General features: G+C 44.3%; 1 protein-coding gene across 3 annotated transcripts in view; it reads right to left on the bottom strand.

Annotated features, from left to right (window-relative positions):
- The window catches only part of LOC148065648 (unconventional myosin-Ic-like), a 32,688-nt gene extending 16,958 nt beyond the window's left edge, over window positions 1-15,730 (bottom strand). The window contains exons 1-15 of one of the 3 annotated variants that reach the window (XM_087806707.1): window positions 15,588-15,730; window positions 10,154-10,293; window positions 5,787-5,945; window positions 5,613-5,728; window positions 5,357-5,555; window positions 5,219-5,299; window positions 4,558-4,737; window positions 4,406-4,504; window positions 2,209-2,322; window positions 2,018-2,089; window positions 1,839-1,958; window positions 1,583-1,665; window positions 545-650; window positions 407-487; window positions 258-349 (exon numbers count right to left, since the gene is read on the bottom strand). In XM_087806707.1, coding sequence (XP_087662833.1) covers window positions 258-349; window positions 407-487; window positions 545-650; window positions 1,583-1,665; window positions 1,839-1,958; window positions 2,018-2,089; window positions 2,209-2,322; window positions 4,406-4,504; window positions 4,558-4,737; window positions 5,219-5,299; window positions 5,357-5,555; window positions 5,613-5,728; window positions 5,787-5,945; window positions 10,154-10,171 — 1,520 coding nt within the window. In that variant the 5' untranslated portion in view covers window positions 10,172-10,293; window positions 15,588-15,730. Of the gene's footprint in view, window positions 1-257; window positions 350-406; window positions 488-544; window positions 651-1,582; window positions 1,666-1,838; window positions 1,959-2,017; window positions 2,090-2,208; window positions 2,323-4,405; window positions 4,505-4,557; window positions 4,738-5,218; window positions 5,300-5,356; window positions 5,556-5,612; window positions 5,729-5,786; window positions 5,946-10,153; window positions 10,500-15,587 lie in introns of those variants that run through there. The other 2 variants (XM_087806706.1, XM_087806705.1) reach the window with 2 other exon arrangements.
- Window positions 15,731-17,695: the final 1,965 nt, after the last annotated feature.

The following is a 17,695-nucleotide window of genomic DNA, read 5'->3' as shown; positions in this document are numbered from 1 at the left end:
TTTGTTGAAACTTTCAATCCTTTAAACGTAGTTTTTACACAGTAAACACTTTTTCACTCAGTAATTCTTTATGATGAGGTTATTTTTTGTTAAACATGTGTTTAATTTCAATGATTTAAGTTCACAGTCTTTTAAATCCACTATAAACGTGGATCTCGTTGAGTGAACAGACATCACCAGCCGAGCACCGAGCTCCTGGATCAAACTCTCAGCCAATCACGCGACGCGAAGACGATCATGTGACTGATGTGACTCACGTGATGAAGTGAGGATGACCTCCGAGCGTGTCCTCCAGTTTCTCCAAGAAGGAGACGTCGCCGGTCTCTCCGGGTCGAAGACACTCCTCCTCCTAGAGCGACGGTTGTGGGTGAGTGTCAGAGGTCAGAGGTCAAGGGAAGCACCTCACCAGGATGGCGATGATTCCCTTGTGCTTCTCCTCGATCAGGTCGCAGATGACCTTGTTGTCGAAGTACTGCACGGTCTCCCACTGAAAGAGGAGGAACATGAAGACACTGGATCACGGCGAGGTCGTCCGGACACTCACGGCGATGCCTTCGCTCTCGTACTCGTCCTGCTCGCTCTTCAAGGTCAGCTCGATGAAGAGCTGCTGCAGCTTCTCGTTGCAGTAGTTGATGCAGAACTGCTCGAAGCTGAGGAGGAACAGAAGAAGATGATGCTTCACTCTGAACCTCTGATGGAGCTGGAGATGTTTTCATGACCTTGAGATCTTCAAGCACGTGACCAACATTATTAGATGTTTTCATGACCTTGAGATCTTCAAGCACGTGACCAACATTATTAGATGTTTTCATGACCTTGAGATCTTCAAGCACGTGACCAACATTATTAGATGTTTTCATGACCTTGAGATCTTCAAGCACGTGACCAACATTATTAGATGTTTTCATGACCTTGAGATCTTCAATCACGTGACCAACATTATTAGATGTTTTCATGACCTTGAGATCTTCAAGCATGTGACCAACAACAAGGGTTAAGTTCAGGGTTAATCTAAGGGTTAAGTAAAGGGTTAAGTAAAGGGTTAAGTGAAGGGTTAAGTAAAGGGTTAAGTGAAGGGTTAAGTGAAGGGTTAAGTAAAGGGTTAAGTACAGGGTTAATCTAAGGGTTAAGTAAAGGGTTAAGTGAAGGGTTAAGTAAAGGGTTAAGTAAAGGGTTAAGTGAAGGGTTAAGTAAAGGGTTAAGTAAAGGGTTAAGTTAAGGGTTAAGTAAAGGGTTAAGTAAAGGGTTAAGTGAAGGGTTAAGTAAAGGGTTAAGTGAAGGGTTAAGTAAAGGGTTAAGTAAAGGGTTAAGTAAAGGGTTAAGTAAAGGGTTAAGTGAAGGGTTAAGTAAAGGGTTAAGTGAAGGGTTAAGTAAAGGGTTAAGTGAAGGGTTAAGTAAAGGGTTAAGTAAAGGGTTAAGTGAAGGGTTAAGTGAAGGGTTAAGTAAAGGGTTAAGTTAGGGGTTAAGTGAAGGGTTAAGTAAAGGGTTAAGTGAAGGGTTAAGTGAAGGGTTAAGTGAAGGGTTAAGTAAAGGGTTAAGTTAACTCAACAAAAAACACTATTAAACCAAGAAACATTCCAACCTGTTGTGTTCAAGAACCTCGAATCCATAGATGTCCAGAAGTCCAATGACAGACGTTTCTTTGCTGCTGATGTGGATTTCATCCTGAGGAGAAGAACATTTATTATATTACATATATATTACATACTGTATATATTACATATGATATTATATATAAATGACATATTATATTACATATATATTATATACATTAAATATTTGTTACATATATATTAAATATAACATATTTATTTGATATATATTCCATATGAAGTCACCTTCAGAGCCAGAGAGGAGTTGATCTTCTCCACGAGCCACGAGAAGGTCCGGCGATAGATGGACTTGGCGAGAGCGTCGCGGGCGGAGACGGCCTGTTCGAAGCTGATCGGACTGATCACCTGCAGAGGAGACACGTTTACCTGACGTCACATCCGACCAATCACAGGCCAGAAAGAACCTCTTCTCCTTTGGCCGTGAACTTCTTGTGGGTCAGAGCCTCGGTGAGAGTCCAGCCCTCCACGCCGAGCAGCTGCAAGAGAAGGTTCTGTTCATGGAGGTTTGATCACAAACAGGTGCGTGAAACCAGTTTCTAGTCACTTTGACTCAGAACTATTCTTCTCAGCATCAAAGTTGAGATACTCTTCTGACCTTCTCCAGACTTTTGATGGAAGCCTCCGAGGTGATGAACGTCTGTCCTTCCTCTCCTTCTCCGAACTGAGTGTTTCCCAGATGAAGAACTCCAGCCACGACGTTCAAGAGTCTCTGGATCATGAGAGAGACTCGTCTCAGAAGAACTCATGAAAGATCAGGTCAGAGGAACATCTGAGAAACATCATCTGACGACCTTCACGCAACATTTAACGCACATTTGAACTATTTTACTATTTATTTGAACAATCGACACAAAAATAAAAGATGATGAAACATTTCAATATATATTTATGTATTCATTTGTTTTCTCTTCACAGAAGTGATGACGACATGAACAACAAAAGTATTATTTCAGCGAAAGAAAACATTATTTATTTACAATATTAGGTTTAAAATGAAGATTTTTGGCTGATTAAAGGTCAAATAAACAGAGTTTCAGTGACATGTTTGTACTTAATTAAGAAAGATACTTGAATTAAATGTTTGTCATCAACTGAATAAAAACAAACTTCAAAATTGTAAGAGAGATAAAACAACAGAAGATTAAAGGTGGTTTTTAGCGCCCACTACTGTTCCAACAATGTAACTGCAACAGTGTCAGCCCAAGACTTTTGTTTAACCAAAGAAAGAAGAATATATTTTGGTGTCAGTCAAACAAATGGTAACAACGTTTATAAACATTTAAAATACATTATAATGTGCAAATGTTTCAAATCATTTTTCTAAACTTTTCATTTAATGAACTTTAAACGATGTATTGACGTCGTGTTCATTCAGAGGTTGATTTGAAGTCATGTTTAGATGTTGCTCGTCACTGAGGTACCTGTACTTCCTCGTCATTGAGGTACCTGTACTTCCTCGTCACTGAGGTACCTGTACTTCCTCGTCACTGACGTACCTGTACTTCCTCGTCACTGAGGTACCTGTACTTCCTCGTCACTGACGTACCTGTACTTCCTCGTCATTGAGGTACCTGTACTTCCTCGTCACTGAGGTACCTGTACTTCCTCGTCACTGAGGTACCTGTACTTCCTCGTCACTGACCTGTACTTCCTCGTCACTGACCTGTACTTCCTCGTCACTGAGGTACCTGTACTTCCTCGTCACTGACCTGTACTTCCTCGTCACTGACCTGTACTTCCTCGTCACTGACCTGTACTTCCTCGTCACTGATGTACCTGTACTTCCTCGTCACTGATGTACCTGTACTTCCTCGTCACTGACCTGTACTTCCTCGTCACTGACGTACCTGTACTTCCTCGTCACTGACCTGTACTTCCTCGTCACTGACCTGTACTTCCTCGTCACTGATGTACCTGTACTTCCTCGTCACTGATGTACCTGTACTTCCTCGTCACTGACCTGTACTTCCTCGTCACTGATGTACCTGTACTTCCTCGTCACTGATGTACCTGTACTTCCTCGTCACTGATGTACCTGTACTTCCTCGTCACTGACCTGTACTTCCTCGTCACTGATGTACCTGTACTTCCTCGTCACTGATGTACCTGTACTTCCTCGTCACTGACCTGTACTTCCTCGTCACTGAGGTACCTGTACTTCCTCGTCACTGATGTACCTGTACTTCCTCGTCACTGACCTGTACTTCCTCGTCACTGACCTGTACTTCCTCGTCACTGAGGTACCTGTACTTCCTCGTCACTGATGTACCTGTACTTCCTCGTCACTGACCTGTACTTCCTCGTCACTGACCTGTACTTCCTCGTCACTGACGTACCTGTACTTCCTCGTCACTGACCTGTACTTCCTCGTCACTGACGTACCTGTACTTCCTCGTCACTGACGTACCTGTACTTCCTCGTCACTGACCTGTACTTCCTCGTCACTGACCTGTACTTCCTCGTCACTGACGTACCTGTACTTCCTCGTCACTGACCTGTACTTCCTCGTCACTGACCTGTACTTCCTCGTCACTGACGTACCTGTACTTCCTCGTCACTGACCTGTACTTCCTCGTCACTGACCTGTACTTCCTCGTCACTGACGTACCTGTACTTCCTCGTCACTGACCTGTACTTCCTCGTCACTGACGTACCTGTACTTCCTCGTCACTGACGTACCTGTACTTCCTCGTCACTGACCTGTACTTCCTCGTCACTGACCTGTACTTCCTCGTCACTGACGTACCTGTACTTCCTCGTCACGTACCTGTACTTCCTCGTCACTGACGTACCTGTACTTCCTCGTCGCTGAAGCCGATGACGGGCAGTGCTCTCATCACCACCTGCCAGTTGTTCTTGTCGCTGACGGAGCTGAGTCTGGGACAGTTTCCCTGCACGAGACACAGGTCAGTCGACCTCACAGCGCCAGGGTCGCCGGCCTCACCTTGACCAGGTAGTCGTAGCTCTGAGGCTTCCTCTCCAGCTCCAGCGCCGTCAGCTGCTCGTCGTCGGCTCCGGCCAGAAGCTGGTAGAAGACGTGGAAGTTCCTCTCGCCCTGGTTCTGGTGCACGACCCTGGACTTCTCCAGCATGTAGTTGTGGATGTGACCGCCCACTGTCGCCCCCTGGCGGAAACACAGGTCGTTTACTTCAGTGCCGAGGGTTCACTCGTTACACACGTCCCATAATGTACTACAACAGTTGAAGCTTCTTTACAACCTCAGACTTACGTCAGAGCGTGATGATGTCATCATGTTTGTTACTATAACAACAACTTTATTGACTCTACACACTCACACAAACATGTTAGTGAAGCTACAGCTGATTGGACCACAAGTTACAACATCAACCAATGGGACGCTTTCTTTGTCATAAGCTCCGCCCATTGAGTGGAGCACTAAGATTTGATTGGATCAGACGTGTGTCAATCAAAACGGATGATTTGGAAGATTAAAGTCATGAAATGTTGTGTAGAAGTGAAGGTCCAGTGAAGTGTGAGTCCTCTGGTGGTTCAGTATCAGTGCGGGGTCAGAGGTTCGTTGTCATAGCGACCAGATGATAAATGAGTGCATTATGAAGTATATTTCTCGACTCGTGCGTAAATACCTTGAAGTCGAACTGGATGTCCATGTACTTCCCAAAGCGGCTGGAGTTGTCGTTCCTCAGCGTCTTGGCGTTTCCAAAGGCCTGAGCGACAAAGACCAACATGAGGTTCTTGCTCATGAGGCGCGGCAGCACATGTACCTCCAGGACGGGGGTGGAGTGCAGCAGGCGGTCCCTCAGGGTGGTCAGGCGCTCGCTGGTGGGGCAGGTGACGGCGTAGTACAGCAGGATCTTCTTGGACGCCTCAGTCTTGCCGGCGCCGCTCTCTCCCGAGATGAGGACGCACTGGTCCTTCCTCTGGGTCCTCATGGCCCGGTAGGCGTTGTCAGCCAGAGCGTAGCTGCCCAGGAGGAGGAGGGTAGGATCACGAAGGTGGCAGAGGTCAAAGGTCACTCACATGTGTGGCGAGATCTCGTAGAAGCTGACGCCTCGGTAGCGCTCCATCTGGGCCTTGTTGTAGATGTCCAGCTCCTTGTAGGGGTTCACCGACACCAGCACCGAGCCCACGTACGTCTACACACCACGCAGGGTCAAAGGCCAGATCAACACACTCCACCCGCCGCGACCTTACGTAGACCAGGTTCTCTCGCAGGCGTCGCCGCAGGTTCTCGATGAACGCCGCTTCGCTGTTGTAGTTCTCCAGCAGGACCAGGTCCTGAACCCCCACGCGGTCCCGGGCCGTGAGGCCCCCCTCCATCACCAGACGAACCCTCCCCTCCACGTCCACCTCCTGCAGGTTCAAGGGTCAGAGGTCAGCCCCTCTTCACTTGCACAGATAAAGAAGTAAGAATACACTGAGACGATGTTGAGGACAAACAAACAAATAAATAAAAACAATGTATTAAGAAGAACTTTTGCTGTTGTTTTAAATCATCGTCTTTCTACGAGTACACAGGTGTGTCCAGCAGGGGGCGCAAAAGGAAGGTTTTACTCCTGCAGGCCTTTGTTTTTTTCTTCTCTTGTCCTGAAGAGGAATGTATGAACTGAAGCCTTTGAAGACAAAACAACAGCGTGAGCCAAGTTTGATCTTCAGTCTTGTTGTTATATTTGTGGATAAAAGTTTAAAAACTTCACCTTTTGTTAAACTCACGTGAACTCGTTTTAAATGAGTCTTAAAACTGTATAACTTGAACGTAACCTGGACCTGAGGGTCATTTTTAAAACTTCATTTAAAACAAATGGTTATGTTTAATCCACAGGAAATGGTCAGAAAGAAAAGTCCTTTCATGTAGTGGTTCCTACAGTACCATCCTACCTGTGACACCACTTGAGAAACGGTCAAACCTTCTATGTCAAGATATCTCAAGACATGTTTGATTTGTAAATTGATACAAGTTTTCATCCACACTTCATTTCTAGCTCTAGCGCCCCCTGGTGCTGCCTCGTGACTCATTCATGTCAGAGTTCACGTGAAGGAACCAGTGTCTCCGACTCGAGGCTGATAGTTTGGTTTCATGAGGTTTGAAAACAGGTTCTTTGTGAAAGGATTAAAGGGTCGAGACGCAGAACCAGTGATAATTAATCCTGATCATCAACACAAACAAGTCTTGAACAAACAACTGTTGCTTCTTCAGGAAACTGTGACTAACGAGAGTAAAAACTGGACAGCCTTATTAAGAAGGCCGGTTACGTACTAGGGCGCCCCCTGGATCCTGTGGAGGAAGTGACTGGGAGGAGGATACGGAGCAAGCTGGGCTCCATGAGGAGGAACTTGTCTCACCCTCTCCAGCACACACTGAGGGCATTGAGGAGCTCCATCAGTGATAGGATGCTCCATCCCAGGTGTGTGAGGGAGAGGTACCTCCTTCCTCCTGCTGCCATCAGACTCAAGAACACACCAAGATAAATATTTAACTGCACCTTTCTTGTTATTTTTGTAAATATGATTGTGAATATATAATATAGTGCAGATTTATTTATTTTCTATTCTATTTAGATTTTCTTTCTTTTTCTTTTTATTATTTTTTATTTCTGGGTGTTTTATTTTCTTGGTATATTACTCTGGCTGTTGTTGAACCGAATTTCCCCTCGCGGGACAAATAAAGGATTCTGATTCTGATGAAATAACAGAATCACAAACACGAGTCAACAGTTGTCAAGACCAGTAGAAGGACGTCAGAAGAAAACCAGGTGTGAGGATCTGCGGAGAACAAGACGTGATGAAGTCAATAACTCCACAACAAAGAGGGGAAACCTCTGGGCTCTGGTCTGCTGCTGAGTCTCCACGAGTCCTGCTGGACGCTGGGAAATCCTTCTCCAAACAAGAGGACAACAGTGGACGAGAGCCAAGAGGAGCAGAACTTCCTCCTCCTCGTTCCTCCGAGCGTCCTGCTCCCCGAGGACACGTCCGAGGAATGTCAAGGTCGGAGATGAACCCAACGATCAGATCGTGGAATATTTAGACATGAAACACAAACGTGTTGATGTCTGTTGTCCTCTGGCTCAGCTCAGCTTAAGTCACGTCAGGGTCACAGTGAGGTCGTTATTCAATTCAGTTTCTATCACAGACTCACTTATCAGGGTCTCAGGGCGGCTGGAGTCTGTCCCAGCTACTCAGGGTGAGAGGCAGAGACACCCTGAATGTGTCAGCAGCCAGTCTCACACACACACACACACACACACACACACACACACACACACACACACACACACACACACACACACACACACACACACAGGAAACCAGAGTACCCGGAGTAAACCCGGGCATGCACGAGAGAACATAGTAAGTTTGTTGTTTTCTCATTAAAAGTGTGTGTGTCCGACACACACTGGCCCAGAACAGGGTGTGTTGGTCTGCTGCACAAGAGTCTCTCCCAGCTGGACCTGGACTATCTCAGGACTGACTCCCTCACAGCAGCTGCTCTTTTGTCTGAAGCTCCAAACACACAGATCTTTGTTCCAACTGTCAAGTCATCATGTGATGGACCTTGAATTATCAATAGAAATAAACAAGACGACGACACACCCTTCATACTGTCTGCAGGATTCATTAGGGTCTGTAGGATTCATGAAAGTTTGTAGGATTCATAAAAGTCTGTAGGATTCATGAAAGTCTGTAGGATTCATGAAAGTCTGTAGGACTCATGAAAGTCTGTAGGATTCATGAAAGTCTGTAGGACTCATGAAAGTCTGTAGGACTCATGAAAGTCTGTAGGATTCATGAAAGTCTGTAGGATTCATGAAAGTCTGTAGGACTCATGAAAGTCTGTAGGATTCATGAAAGTCTGTAGGACTCATGAAAGTCTGTAGATCCGTGAAAATCTGTAGGATTCATGAAAGTTTGTAGGATTCATGAAAGTGTAGGATTCATGAAGTTTGTAGGATTCCTAAAGTCTGAGGATTCATGAAAGTGTAGGATTCATGAAGTTTGTGGGATTCATAAAAGTCTTTGGGATTCATGAAGTCTGTAGGATTCATGAAAGTCTGTTGGATTTATTAAAGTCTATAGGATTCACGAAGTCTGTAGGATTCATAAAGTCTGTAGGATTCATAAAGTCTGTAGAATTCATAAAGTCTGTAGGACTCGTAAAAGTCTGTAGGACTCGTAAAAGTCTGTAGGACTCGTAAAAGTCTATAGGATTCATGAAGTTTGTAGGATTCATAAAAGTCTTTGGGATTTATGAAGTCTGTAGGATTCATGAAAGTCTATAGGATTCATAAAAGTCTGTAGGATTCATTAAAGTCTGTAGGATTCATAAAAGTCTGTAGGATTCATTAAAGTCTGTAGGATTCACGAAGTCTGTAGCATTCACAAAGTCTGTAGGATTCATCAAAGTCTGCAGGATTCAAAAAGTCTGTAGGACTCATAAAAGTAGGACTCGAAAAAGTCTGTAGGACTCGTGAAGTCTGTAGGATTCATGAAAGTCTGTAGGATTCATAAAGTCTGTAGGATTCATCAAAGTATGTAGGACTCATGAAGTCTGCAGGATTCATGAAGGCTGTAGGATTCATGAAGTCTGTAGGATTCATGAAGTCTGTAGGATTCATGAAGTCTGTAGGACTCATGAAGTCTGTAGGTCTTGTAAAAGTCTGTAGGTCTTGTAAAAGTCTGTAGGATTTATCAAAGTCTGTAGGATTCATCAAAGTATGTAGGACTCATGAAGTCTGTAGGACTCATGAAGTCTGTAGGATTCATTATAGTCTGTAGGATTCATCAAAGTATGTAGGACTCATGAAGTCTGTAGGACTCATGAAGTCTGTAGGATTCATCAAAGTCTGTAGGACTCATGAAGTCTGTAGGACTCATGAAGTCTGTAGGATTCATCAAAGTATGTAGGACTCATGAAGTCTTTAGGATTCATCAAAGTCTGTAGGATTCATGAAGTCTGTAGGACTCATGAAGTCTGTAGGTCTTGTATAAGTCTGTAGGATTTATCAAAGTCTGTAGGATTCATCAAAGTATGTAGGACTCATGAAGTCTGTAGGACTCATGAAGTCTGTAGGATTCATTAAAGTCTGTAGGATTCATCAAAGTATGTAGGACTCATGAAGTCTGTAGGACTCATGAAGTCTGTAGGATTCATCAAAGTCTGTAGGACTCATGAAGTCTTTAGGACTCATGAAGTCTGTAGGATTCATCAAAGTATGTAGGACTCATGAAGTCTGTAGGATTCATCAAAGTCTGTAGGACTCATAAAGTCTGTAGGATTCATCAAAGTCTGTAGGACTCATGAAGTCTGTAGGACTCATGAAGTCTGTAGGACTCATGAAGTCTGTAGGACTCATGAAGTCTGTAGGACTCGTGGAAGTGTTGAGAGCAGTGAGGTTTGGCTTCAGGCCTCATGACTAACGCTCAGATTGTCTTCCATATAAGGTCCGTCCTCCGCTCTGAGCTCTGAACACTTTAAAGAGGAAAACTTTAAAGACTCGACGAGGAAGAGACACTGAAATACGTCCCTGACCCCGAGGTGAGAAAAGAGTCATGTTGGTTCTTACCTTGGCTTGGTACCTCATCCTGACGATCTTCTGTCCTCAACTCGTCATAGATCTGCCCACAGGCCACAGAATTCACCTCCTTCGTTCTCTTCTTCACTTTCTTTGACCTTTTCCTCGTCCGTCCTCGTCTGTTGCTGGTCCTGTGAGGACAAAACACTCACTCAGGCCGACGACTTCTCATTCTCTGGCTCTGAGCTGAAGTCCTGCTGCCTCCACTGTGTGCAGGAACAAGGGCAGGAACTTACACGTCACAGCTAAAAAAAAAGTGCAGGGAAAGTATGTTGCTGGAGGATGAAGAAAGAAGCAGCAGCGGAAAACTTTGCTAACCCGGAGTAGAATCTCTGCGCATATCACAAGAATCAAAACATTTCTTCCCTCCCATCTGGACTCCCTCCCTCTCTTTCTCCCCCACAAGCCGAGACACATTCGTGAGATACAGTAAATAATGAGACGAGACTCTAATGACACGACAACATCACCACAGAAGTAGAAACACACCAGAAACACTGGGAAACATGTGGAAACACGCGAGTTCATCACCAATAAACACAGTTTTCCTGGTTTGTACGTTCAGTTTGTAAGTGTTTATCACATGTTTGTGTATCAAAGTCTTCTCTTCACTTGAAGACTGGTTTCCACACGTCCTGTAAACATGGAGTCAATCTTACGTGGTTACGAACAGAAGTCCAACCCTCGACCGTTGACATGTTAAGAACACGTGGAATGATGTTAGCCCAGATGCTACACTTGATCAATACAACGTCTCATAGTTTGATCTCAAAACTTTTTCTCTCTCTCGTTCAAAAGTCAAACGTACGCAGATATCGTCAGGAGTCGTCAGAAGGAACTCGTAGCATCTCGAGCTCAAACGCTAACAGGCTGGTCCAGGATCAGATCATGTCATAAACCATCGACGCCTCGTCGTCACACATCACTGTGAGGAATTTGAATCATGTTACTCACATGGAATGTATTCTGTGGTTTCATTTCAAGTCAAGTACGAGCAGCGCGACTCCCTCAGGGTTCACCCTCCGACCTTCAATGACCCTCAATGACCTTCATCGACCTTCACCGACCTTCACTCACTCAACTTTACCTGGAGCTCATTTAACTATGTTGTTATTGAGGTTCTTATTGTCATTTCTGCTCCAAATATTTCATCCTAAACGTATCAGCTGTAGATGAAACCTTCTGGAGAGAAAACTACCTTCAGATGGAACCAGGAGGTCTGGAGAGAAAAATAGCTTCAGATGGAACCAGGAGGTCTGGAGAGAAAACTAGCTTCAGATAGAACCACGAGGTCTGGAGAGAAAAATAGCTTCAGATGGGACCAGGAGGTCTGGAGAGAAAACTAGCTTCAGATGGAACCAGGAGGTCTGGAGGGAAAACTACCTTCAGATGGAACCAGGAGGTCTGGAGAGAAAACTAGCTTCAGATGGGACCAGGAGGTGTGGAGGGAAAACTACCTTCAGATGGAACCAGGAGGTCTGGAGAGAAAACTAGCTTCAGATGGAACCAGGAGGTCTGGAGAGAAAACTAGCTTCAGATGGAACCAGGAGGTCTGGAGAGAAAACTAGCTTCAGATGGAACCAGGAGGTCTGGAGAGAAAACTAGCTTCAGATGGAACCAGGAGGTCTGGAGAGAAAACTAGCTTCAGATGGAACCAGGAGGTCTGGAGAGAAAACTAGCTTCAGATGGAACCAGGAGGTCTGGAGAGAAAACTAGCTTCAGATGGAACCAGGAGGTCTGGAGAGAAAACTAGCTTCAGATGGAACCAGGAGGTGTGGAGGGAAAACTACCTTCAGATGGAACCAGGAGGTCTGGAGAGAAAACTAGCTTCAGATGGAACCAGGAGGTCTGGAGAGAAAACTAGCTTCAGATGGAACCAGGAGGTCTGGAGAGAAAACTAGCTTCAGATGGAACCAGGAGGTCTGGAGAGAAAACTAGCTTCAGATGGAACCAGGAGGTCTGGAGAGAAAACTAGCTTCAGATGGAACCAGGAGGTGTGGAGGGAAAACTACCTTCAGATGGAACCAGGAGGTCTGGAGAGAAAACTAGCTTCAGATGGAACCAGGAGGTCTGGAGAGAAAACTAGCTTCAGATGGAACCAGGAGGTCTGGAGAGAAAACTAGCTTCAGATGGAACCAGGAGGTCTGGAGAGAAAACTAGCTTCAGATGGAACCAGGAGGTCTGGAGAGAAAACTAGCTTCAGATGGGACCAGGAGGTGTGGAGGGAAAACTACCTTCAGATGGAACCAGGAGGTGTGGAGGGAAAACTACCTTCAGATGGAACCAGGAGGTCTGGAGAGAAAACTAGCTTCAGATGGAACCAGGAGGTCTGGAGAGAAAACTAGCTTCAGATGGAACCAGGAGGTCTGGAGAGAAAACTAGCTTCAGATGGAACCAGGAGGTCTGGAGAGAAAACTAGCTTCAGATGGAACCAGGAGGTCTGGAGAGAAAACTAGCTTCAGATGGAACCAGGAGGTCTGGAGAGAAAACTAGCTTCAGATGGGACCAGGAGGTCTGGAGAGAAAACTAGCTTCAGATGGAACCAGGAGGTCTGGAGAGAAAACTAGCTTCAGATGGGACCAGGAGGTCTGGAGAGAAAACTAGCTTCAGATGGAACCAGGAGGTCTGGAGAGAAAACTAGCTTCAGATGGGACCAGGAGGTCTGGAGAGAAAACTAGCTTCAGATGGGACCAGGAGGTCTGGAGAGAAAACTAGCTTCAGATGGAACCAGGAGGTCTGGAGAGAAAACTAGCTTCAGATGGAACCAGGAGGTCTGGAGAGAAAACTAGCTTCAGATGGAACCAGGAGGTCTGGAGAGAAAACTAGCTTCAGATGGAACCAGGAGGTCTGGAGAGAAAAATAGCTTCAGATGGAACCAGGAGGTCTGGAGAGAAAAATAGCTTCAGATGGAACCAGGAGGTCTGGAGGGAAAACTACCTTCAGATGGAACCAGGAGGTGTGGAGGGAAAACTAGCTTCAGATGGAACCAGGAGGTCTGGAGAGAAAACTAGCTTCAGATGGAACCAGGAGGTGTGGAGGGAAAACTAGCTTCAGATGGAACCAGGAGGTCTGGAGAGAAAACTAGCTTCAGATGGAACCAGGAGGTCTGGAGAGAAAACTAGCTTCAGATGGAACCAGGAGGTCTGGAGAGAAAACTAGCTTCAGATGGGACCAGGAGGTCTGGAGAGAAAACTAGCTTCAGATGGGACCAGGAGGTCTGGAGCGCAGGTGTTCACCTGGAACACCAGACGTCCACGTCAGAACATTCATGAGATGTTTCAAGGATACTTTACTGACCTGGTCTTGAGACTGTTTGACGCTCAGACCCGAGAGATAAACTCTGTCATGTGTGTTACAAACAGGTAACAACTCAACAAACCAACAACACAACAGACTCAGGTCCACCATCCTGAGCTGCTCCCTCAGGTCCTGCACTAAAGACTTTCCTTCCTGGCTGTTTCCTGGTTCTCCAGATCTTCCTCCTCGTGAATTCAATGGCGGTGATGGAATATTCATTTTCCCTTTGTGCGTCCAACACAATCTTTGTGCGTTCGTTTCTCTGTGTTTGTCGAGATAAGCCTCACGTTTCTAACGGAGGAAGTTTGAGCAGCTTCATCACCAACAGATCTTTGATGTGTTTAGAAGCTGCTCTAGTACGAGTCTCAGGTGCTCGACGAGGGTCGAGGCTCCTCTTGTGTCCGTCATCACTGCCCTCTCAGCTGCTAACAAGCTTCCTGGTTCCAGTCCGCAGTGTCAGATCATCCAACATTCCACTGCTGGTGACTGAGCTCCTCCTTCTCTGGTTTCCTCCCAGACGGGTCGAGGTCTTCTCATGTTTTCTGCGATTTTGATCCTTCATGTGCTCAGATGTTTTCTTGACGGACACGTGAGGTTCATCTTCCTCTTTTCTTCCTGTGCGTTCATTTATTCCTTTATTTTGGTCCTTTTTTCTTCCTTCTTCACTCGTTTCTCGTGGATGTACGTGTCAATCAAATGGTTTCATTGTGTCGAGCGTCTCTGCCTCCTGTCACCTCATGTGATGAAGTCCATTAGAAGTCAGCTGGGTTCACCCGGGGCTTCCTCCCATGGAAAACCTCTCCAGGGAGGTTCAGGGAACATCCTGAGAAGAAGTCCGAGCTTCCTCCACTCGTTTCTATTTCCTGTTGTGAAACATTTAAGTTGCTATTTTCATCCGGGGTCAGGTCGAGGGGGCAGCAGCTTCAGCAGGAAGGCCCAGACTCTCGTCTCCTCCATGGTCTCCTGGACACGCCCTGAACCCCTCACCAGCCGGACCTCCTGGTCAACACTTGAACATCTTCAAATGTATGTTTCTTCAGTTTTCTACTGTTTTAAACCTGCAGGTGTTTCATGACCACATGAGAAGAATCCTCTCAAGAACCAGCGCCAAGATGCCCCGCCCGTGAAAACACCCGGGTCACCCCCCCGCTGGAGAGCGACGCCCCGAGAATCACGGAATTGTTTGTCGCTCTTGTGTTTCTCTCGCCAGCTTCTCTTCACTTGTCGCACGAGGACGTGAGTCATCGTCACATGATCAGAACCAGTGGAGTCTTCTCTAGAAACACCCTTGGATTCTTACTTCTGAAGATAAGATGGAGGTTAAATGTGTGTGTGCGTGTGTGTGTGCGTGCGTGTGAGTGTGTACCTAAAAGTTCAAGTTCTAATTTAAGACTTACTAATGTCAAACAATTGTCTTGACTGTGTGTGTGTGTGTGTGTTAGCCTGAGAGTTACACATGTGTGTGTCTAACCCATTTCCTGCGTGTGTGTGTGTGTGTGTGTGTGTGTGTGTGTGTGTCCGCACTGCTGTGAGTCATTCCTCTGTTAGTGTTACCACAAAGTGTCTCCCTGGGTGTGGGTGTGTCTCTGTGGGTTGTCATGTGTGTAACTATGGGTTTTCATGTGTGTCTTGTTAACATTTTTCAACTTTTTAAATCCATCATTTCATTTACTTTCAATAGACTAACAATCTTTTCAAACTCTGCGACTGTTGTTGTTTCATGACGTCATCATCTGAAGCTGATTTGAACAGCAATGTTGACCTCGTGACTTCACTGATGCGGCGTCAGACTGGGATCAACAGCGCCACCTCGTGGTCACATGATCAATCACACTTACATTGTGTCAGTCAAACACTTCAAGAAAACACAAATAAAGCTAGAAAGTGAGAGTTTCTGCTTCAAGATTCAAACCTCAGACTGAACTACAGCCGTTGCTTTAAATGATCTTTATTGATTGATTAATTATCTAAAGTGATGAGTTAAAGATACAATAACAAGTCAAAACAACACATTTACCAAAGTTAATATATATATTAATAATATATAATATATAATAACTTTCCTCACATCAGAAGAAGGTTTAAAGTAAATAAAACATACATTAAAGTATGAGTTGAGGACACTGACCTGGATGAGGAGACACTTCTTCACATCTTCACCATGAGGCTCCAGACGAGCAGACCCACCAGAGCATGGACCTGAAGACCTCCTTGATGAAGATGAAGATCTGATCCAAACATGTGTGTCGTCGCGACGGTTCCATGAAGACTGTGCGGCCACGAGGGGGCGCTGGTGCTCAGATCCATCTCCTGAAACCAGAGAAGGTCAGTGGAGCTCAGAGAAGATCTTCGTGAGTCTATCGATCATCAGGAGGAGGTTCCCTGCTTCTGAAGAGAACATTTACCTGCTTCTAGTTTGGATTCAAACACATTAAAACAAGCATCAATATCCTGAGTTTTTATAAATCATTTGTCGTTAGTTTTACTAGAATATTTCATTCTTGGTGTAAGTTTAATGGAGGAACTAACATCTAATAATAAGAGAACGTGTCTATGTTAATAAACACACACCATTTAAGTTAAACAAATACATATTTAACAACAAAAGATTTAAAGACTAGTTTATGTTACGCAGTTCAGTTTCAAACGGTGAGTATTGAAGATAAAATAACAATAAAAGGTTTATCTGCAGCTAAATACGAGCATTTCCATGTTTTCCTAAACTTACTGTTTTCTAGTGCACTAACTGTGACGTCACTAGACGAGTCTCGCGAGATTTGGAGACAGATCTCACTCGCGTGACCCTTTTTTCCCTCCAACTTTATTGACAACATAAACGAGAGAAACAACGAATTAACGCGTTAAAGTTCAAAACAGTCGTTGACATGATACGAGATATAAAGTCAATTATTGTCTATTTTTGTCGGTAATAGTTGAACATATGAATTTCACTTAAAAATAAAATATATTATACAAAAGTAATTTTAAACGCTGTGTTTTATTTTTAACACATGATCTTCAAACTAGCATCATTCACGGCTTATTCATTGTACAGCTTTTAATATAAATGTTATAAAAAATAATAATAATTTAAACAAAGACACCGAAAGTTTATGTGACTATTAGAGCAAATAACATTCTGATCATTTTCCTCTTTAAAGCAGATTTGATGTTTTCATTTCAAATGTCCTAAATTCCTCTTCCCTGAAACAATGAGTGTGGATTTAATTCACAGATATCCTTAAATCTACTTTCACCTTCTCAGGAACCATCTGTTGCAGCAAGAATCGAGCAGATTGGAGCAGATTATCGGACGACAATCATCCTTGCAGGTAGTTTTTAACACAATGTGCTTCATGTTGTCGACTCATTACTGCATGACCTGTAGAGCTGAACGTCTCATAACTCAACATGATTTCAGCACCAGATTAGTGGATAAATCCTTTTACTTCCATCTATTCTTTCCTCAGTGTAATCCTTCACGATCAAGAGACAGTTTTCAAACTTCTCAATTAATCAATAGATACTTTGTTAATCTCACAGAGAGACGTTTATGTTACGAGAAACATCCATTTACATTGCAAGTCAAATAAAAAAAAAAGATGGTGCAGGTGTAAAGTATATTTGTATATCCTGATGTGTACATGACAGAAAAAACTGGCCACAGAATACGATTTATTTTTGCCCTCAATGGGAAATTGTATTATTATTTTAAGTATCATTATAAATTATTATTTCTGGTACATTTGAGTTAAAGTAAAAAAGCAATACATTTTTTAATTAAATTGAAAAATACAAAGGGTGATTTATGATTTTCCACATGGTTTCAACGGTTCAAACCTCCCACTAACTGGGAATGACCTGCAGGTAACCAGGTCAGTAATAGATGCAGCAGTAAAGTGTTCACATCAGTAACGTGTTCACAGCAGTAACGTGTTCACAGCAGTAACATGTTCACAACAGTAACGTGTTCACAGCAGTAACATGTTCACAACAGTAACGTGTTCACAGCAGTAACGTGTTCACAGCAGTAACGTGTTCACAACAGTAACGTGTTCACAGCAGTAACATGTTCACAACAGTAACGTGTTCACATCAGTAACGTGTTCACATCAGTAACGTGTTCATAGCAGTAACGTGTCCACATCAGTAACGTGTTCATAGCAGTAACGTGTCCACAGCAGTAACGTGTTCACAGCAGTAACGTGTTCACAGCAGTAACGTGTTCACAGCAGT

This window comes from Callionymus lyra, chromosome 14 (assembly GCF_982586985.1).
Source record: "Callionymus lyra chromosome 14, fCalLyr1.hap1.1, whole genome shotgun sequence".
In the NCBI taxonomy this organism is placed as follows: domain Eukaryota; kingdom Metazoa; phylum Chordata; class Actinopteri; order Syngnathiformes; family Callionymidae; genus Callionymus; species Callionymus lyra.
The sequence above is the reverse complement of the archived record's forward strand: the minus strand, read 5'-3'. Positions and strand labels throughout refer to the sequence as shown.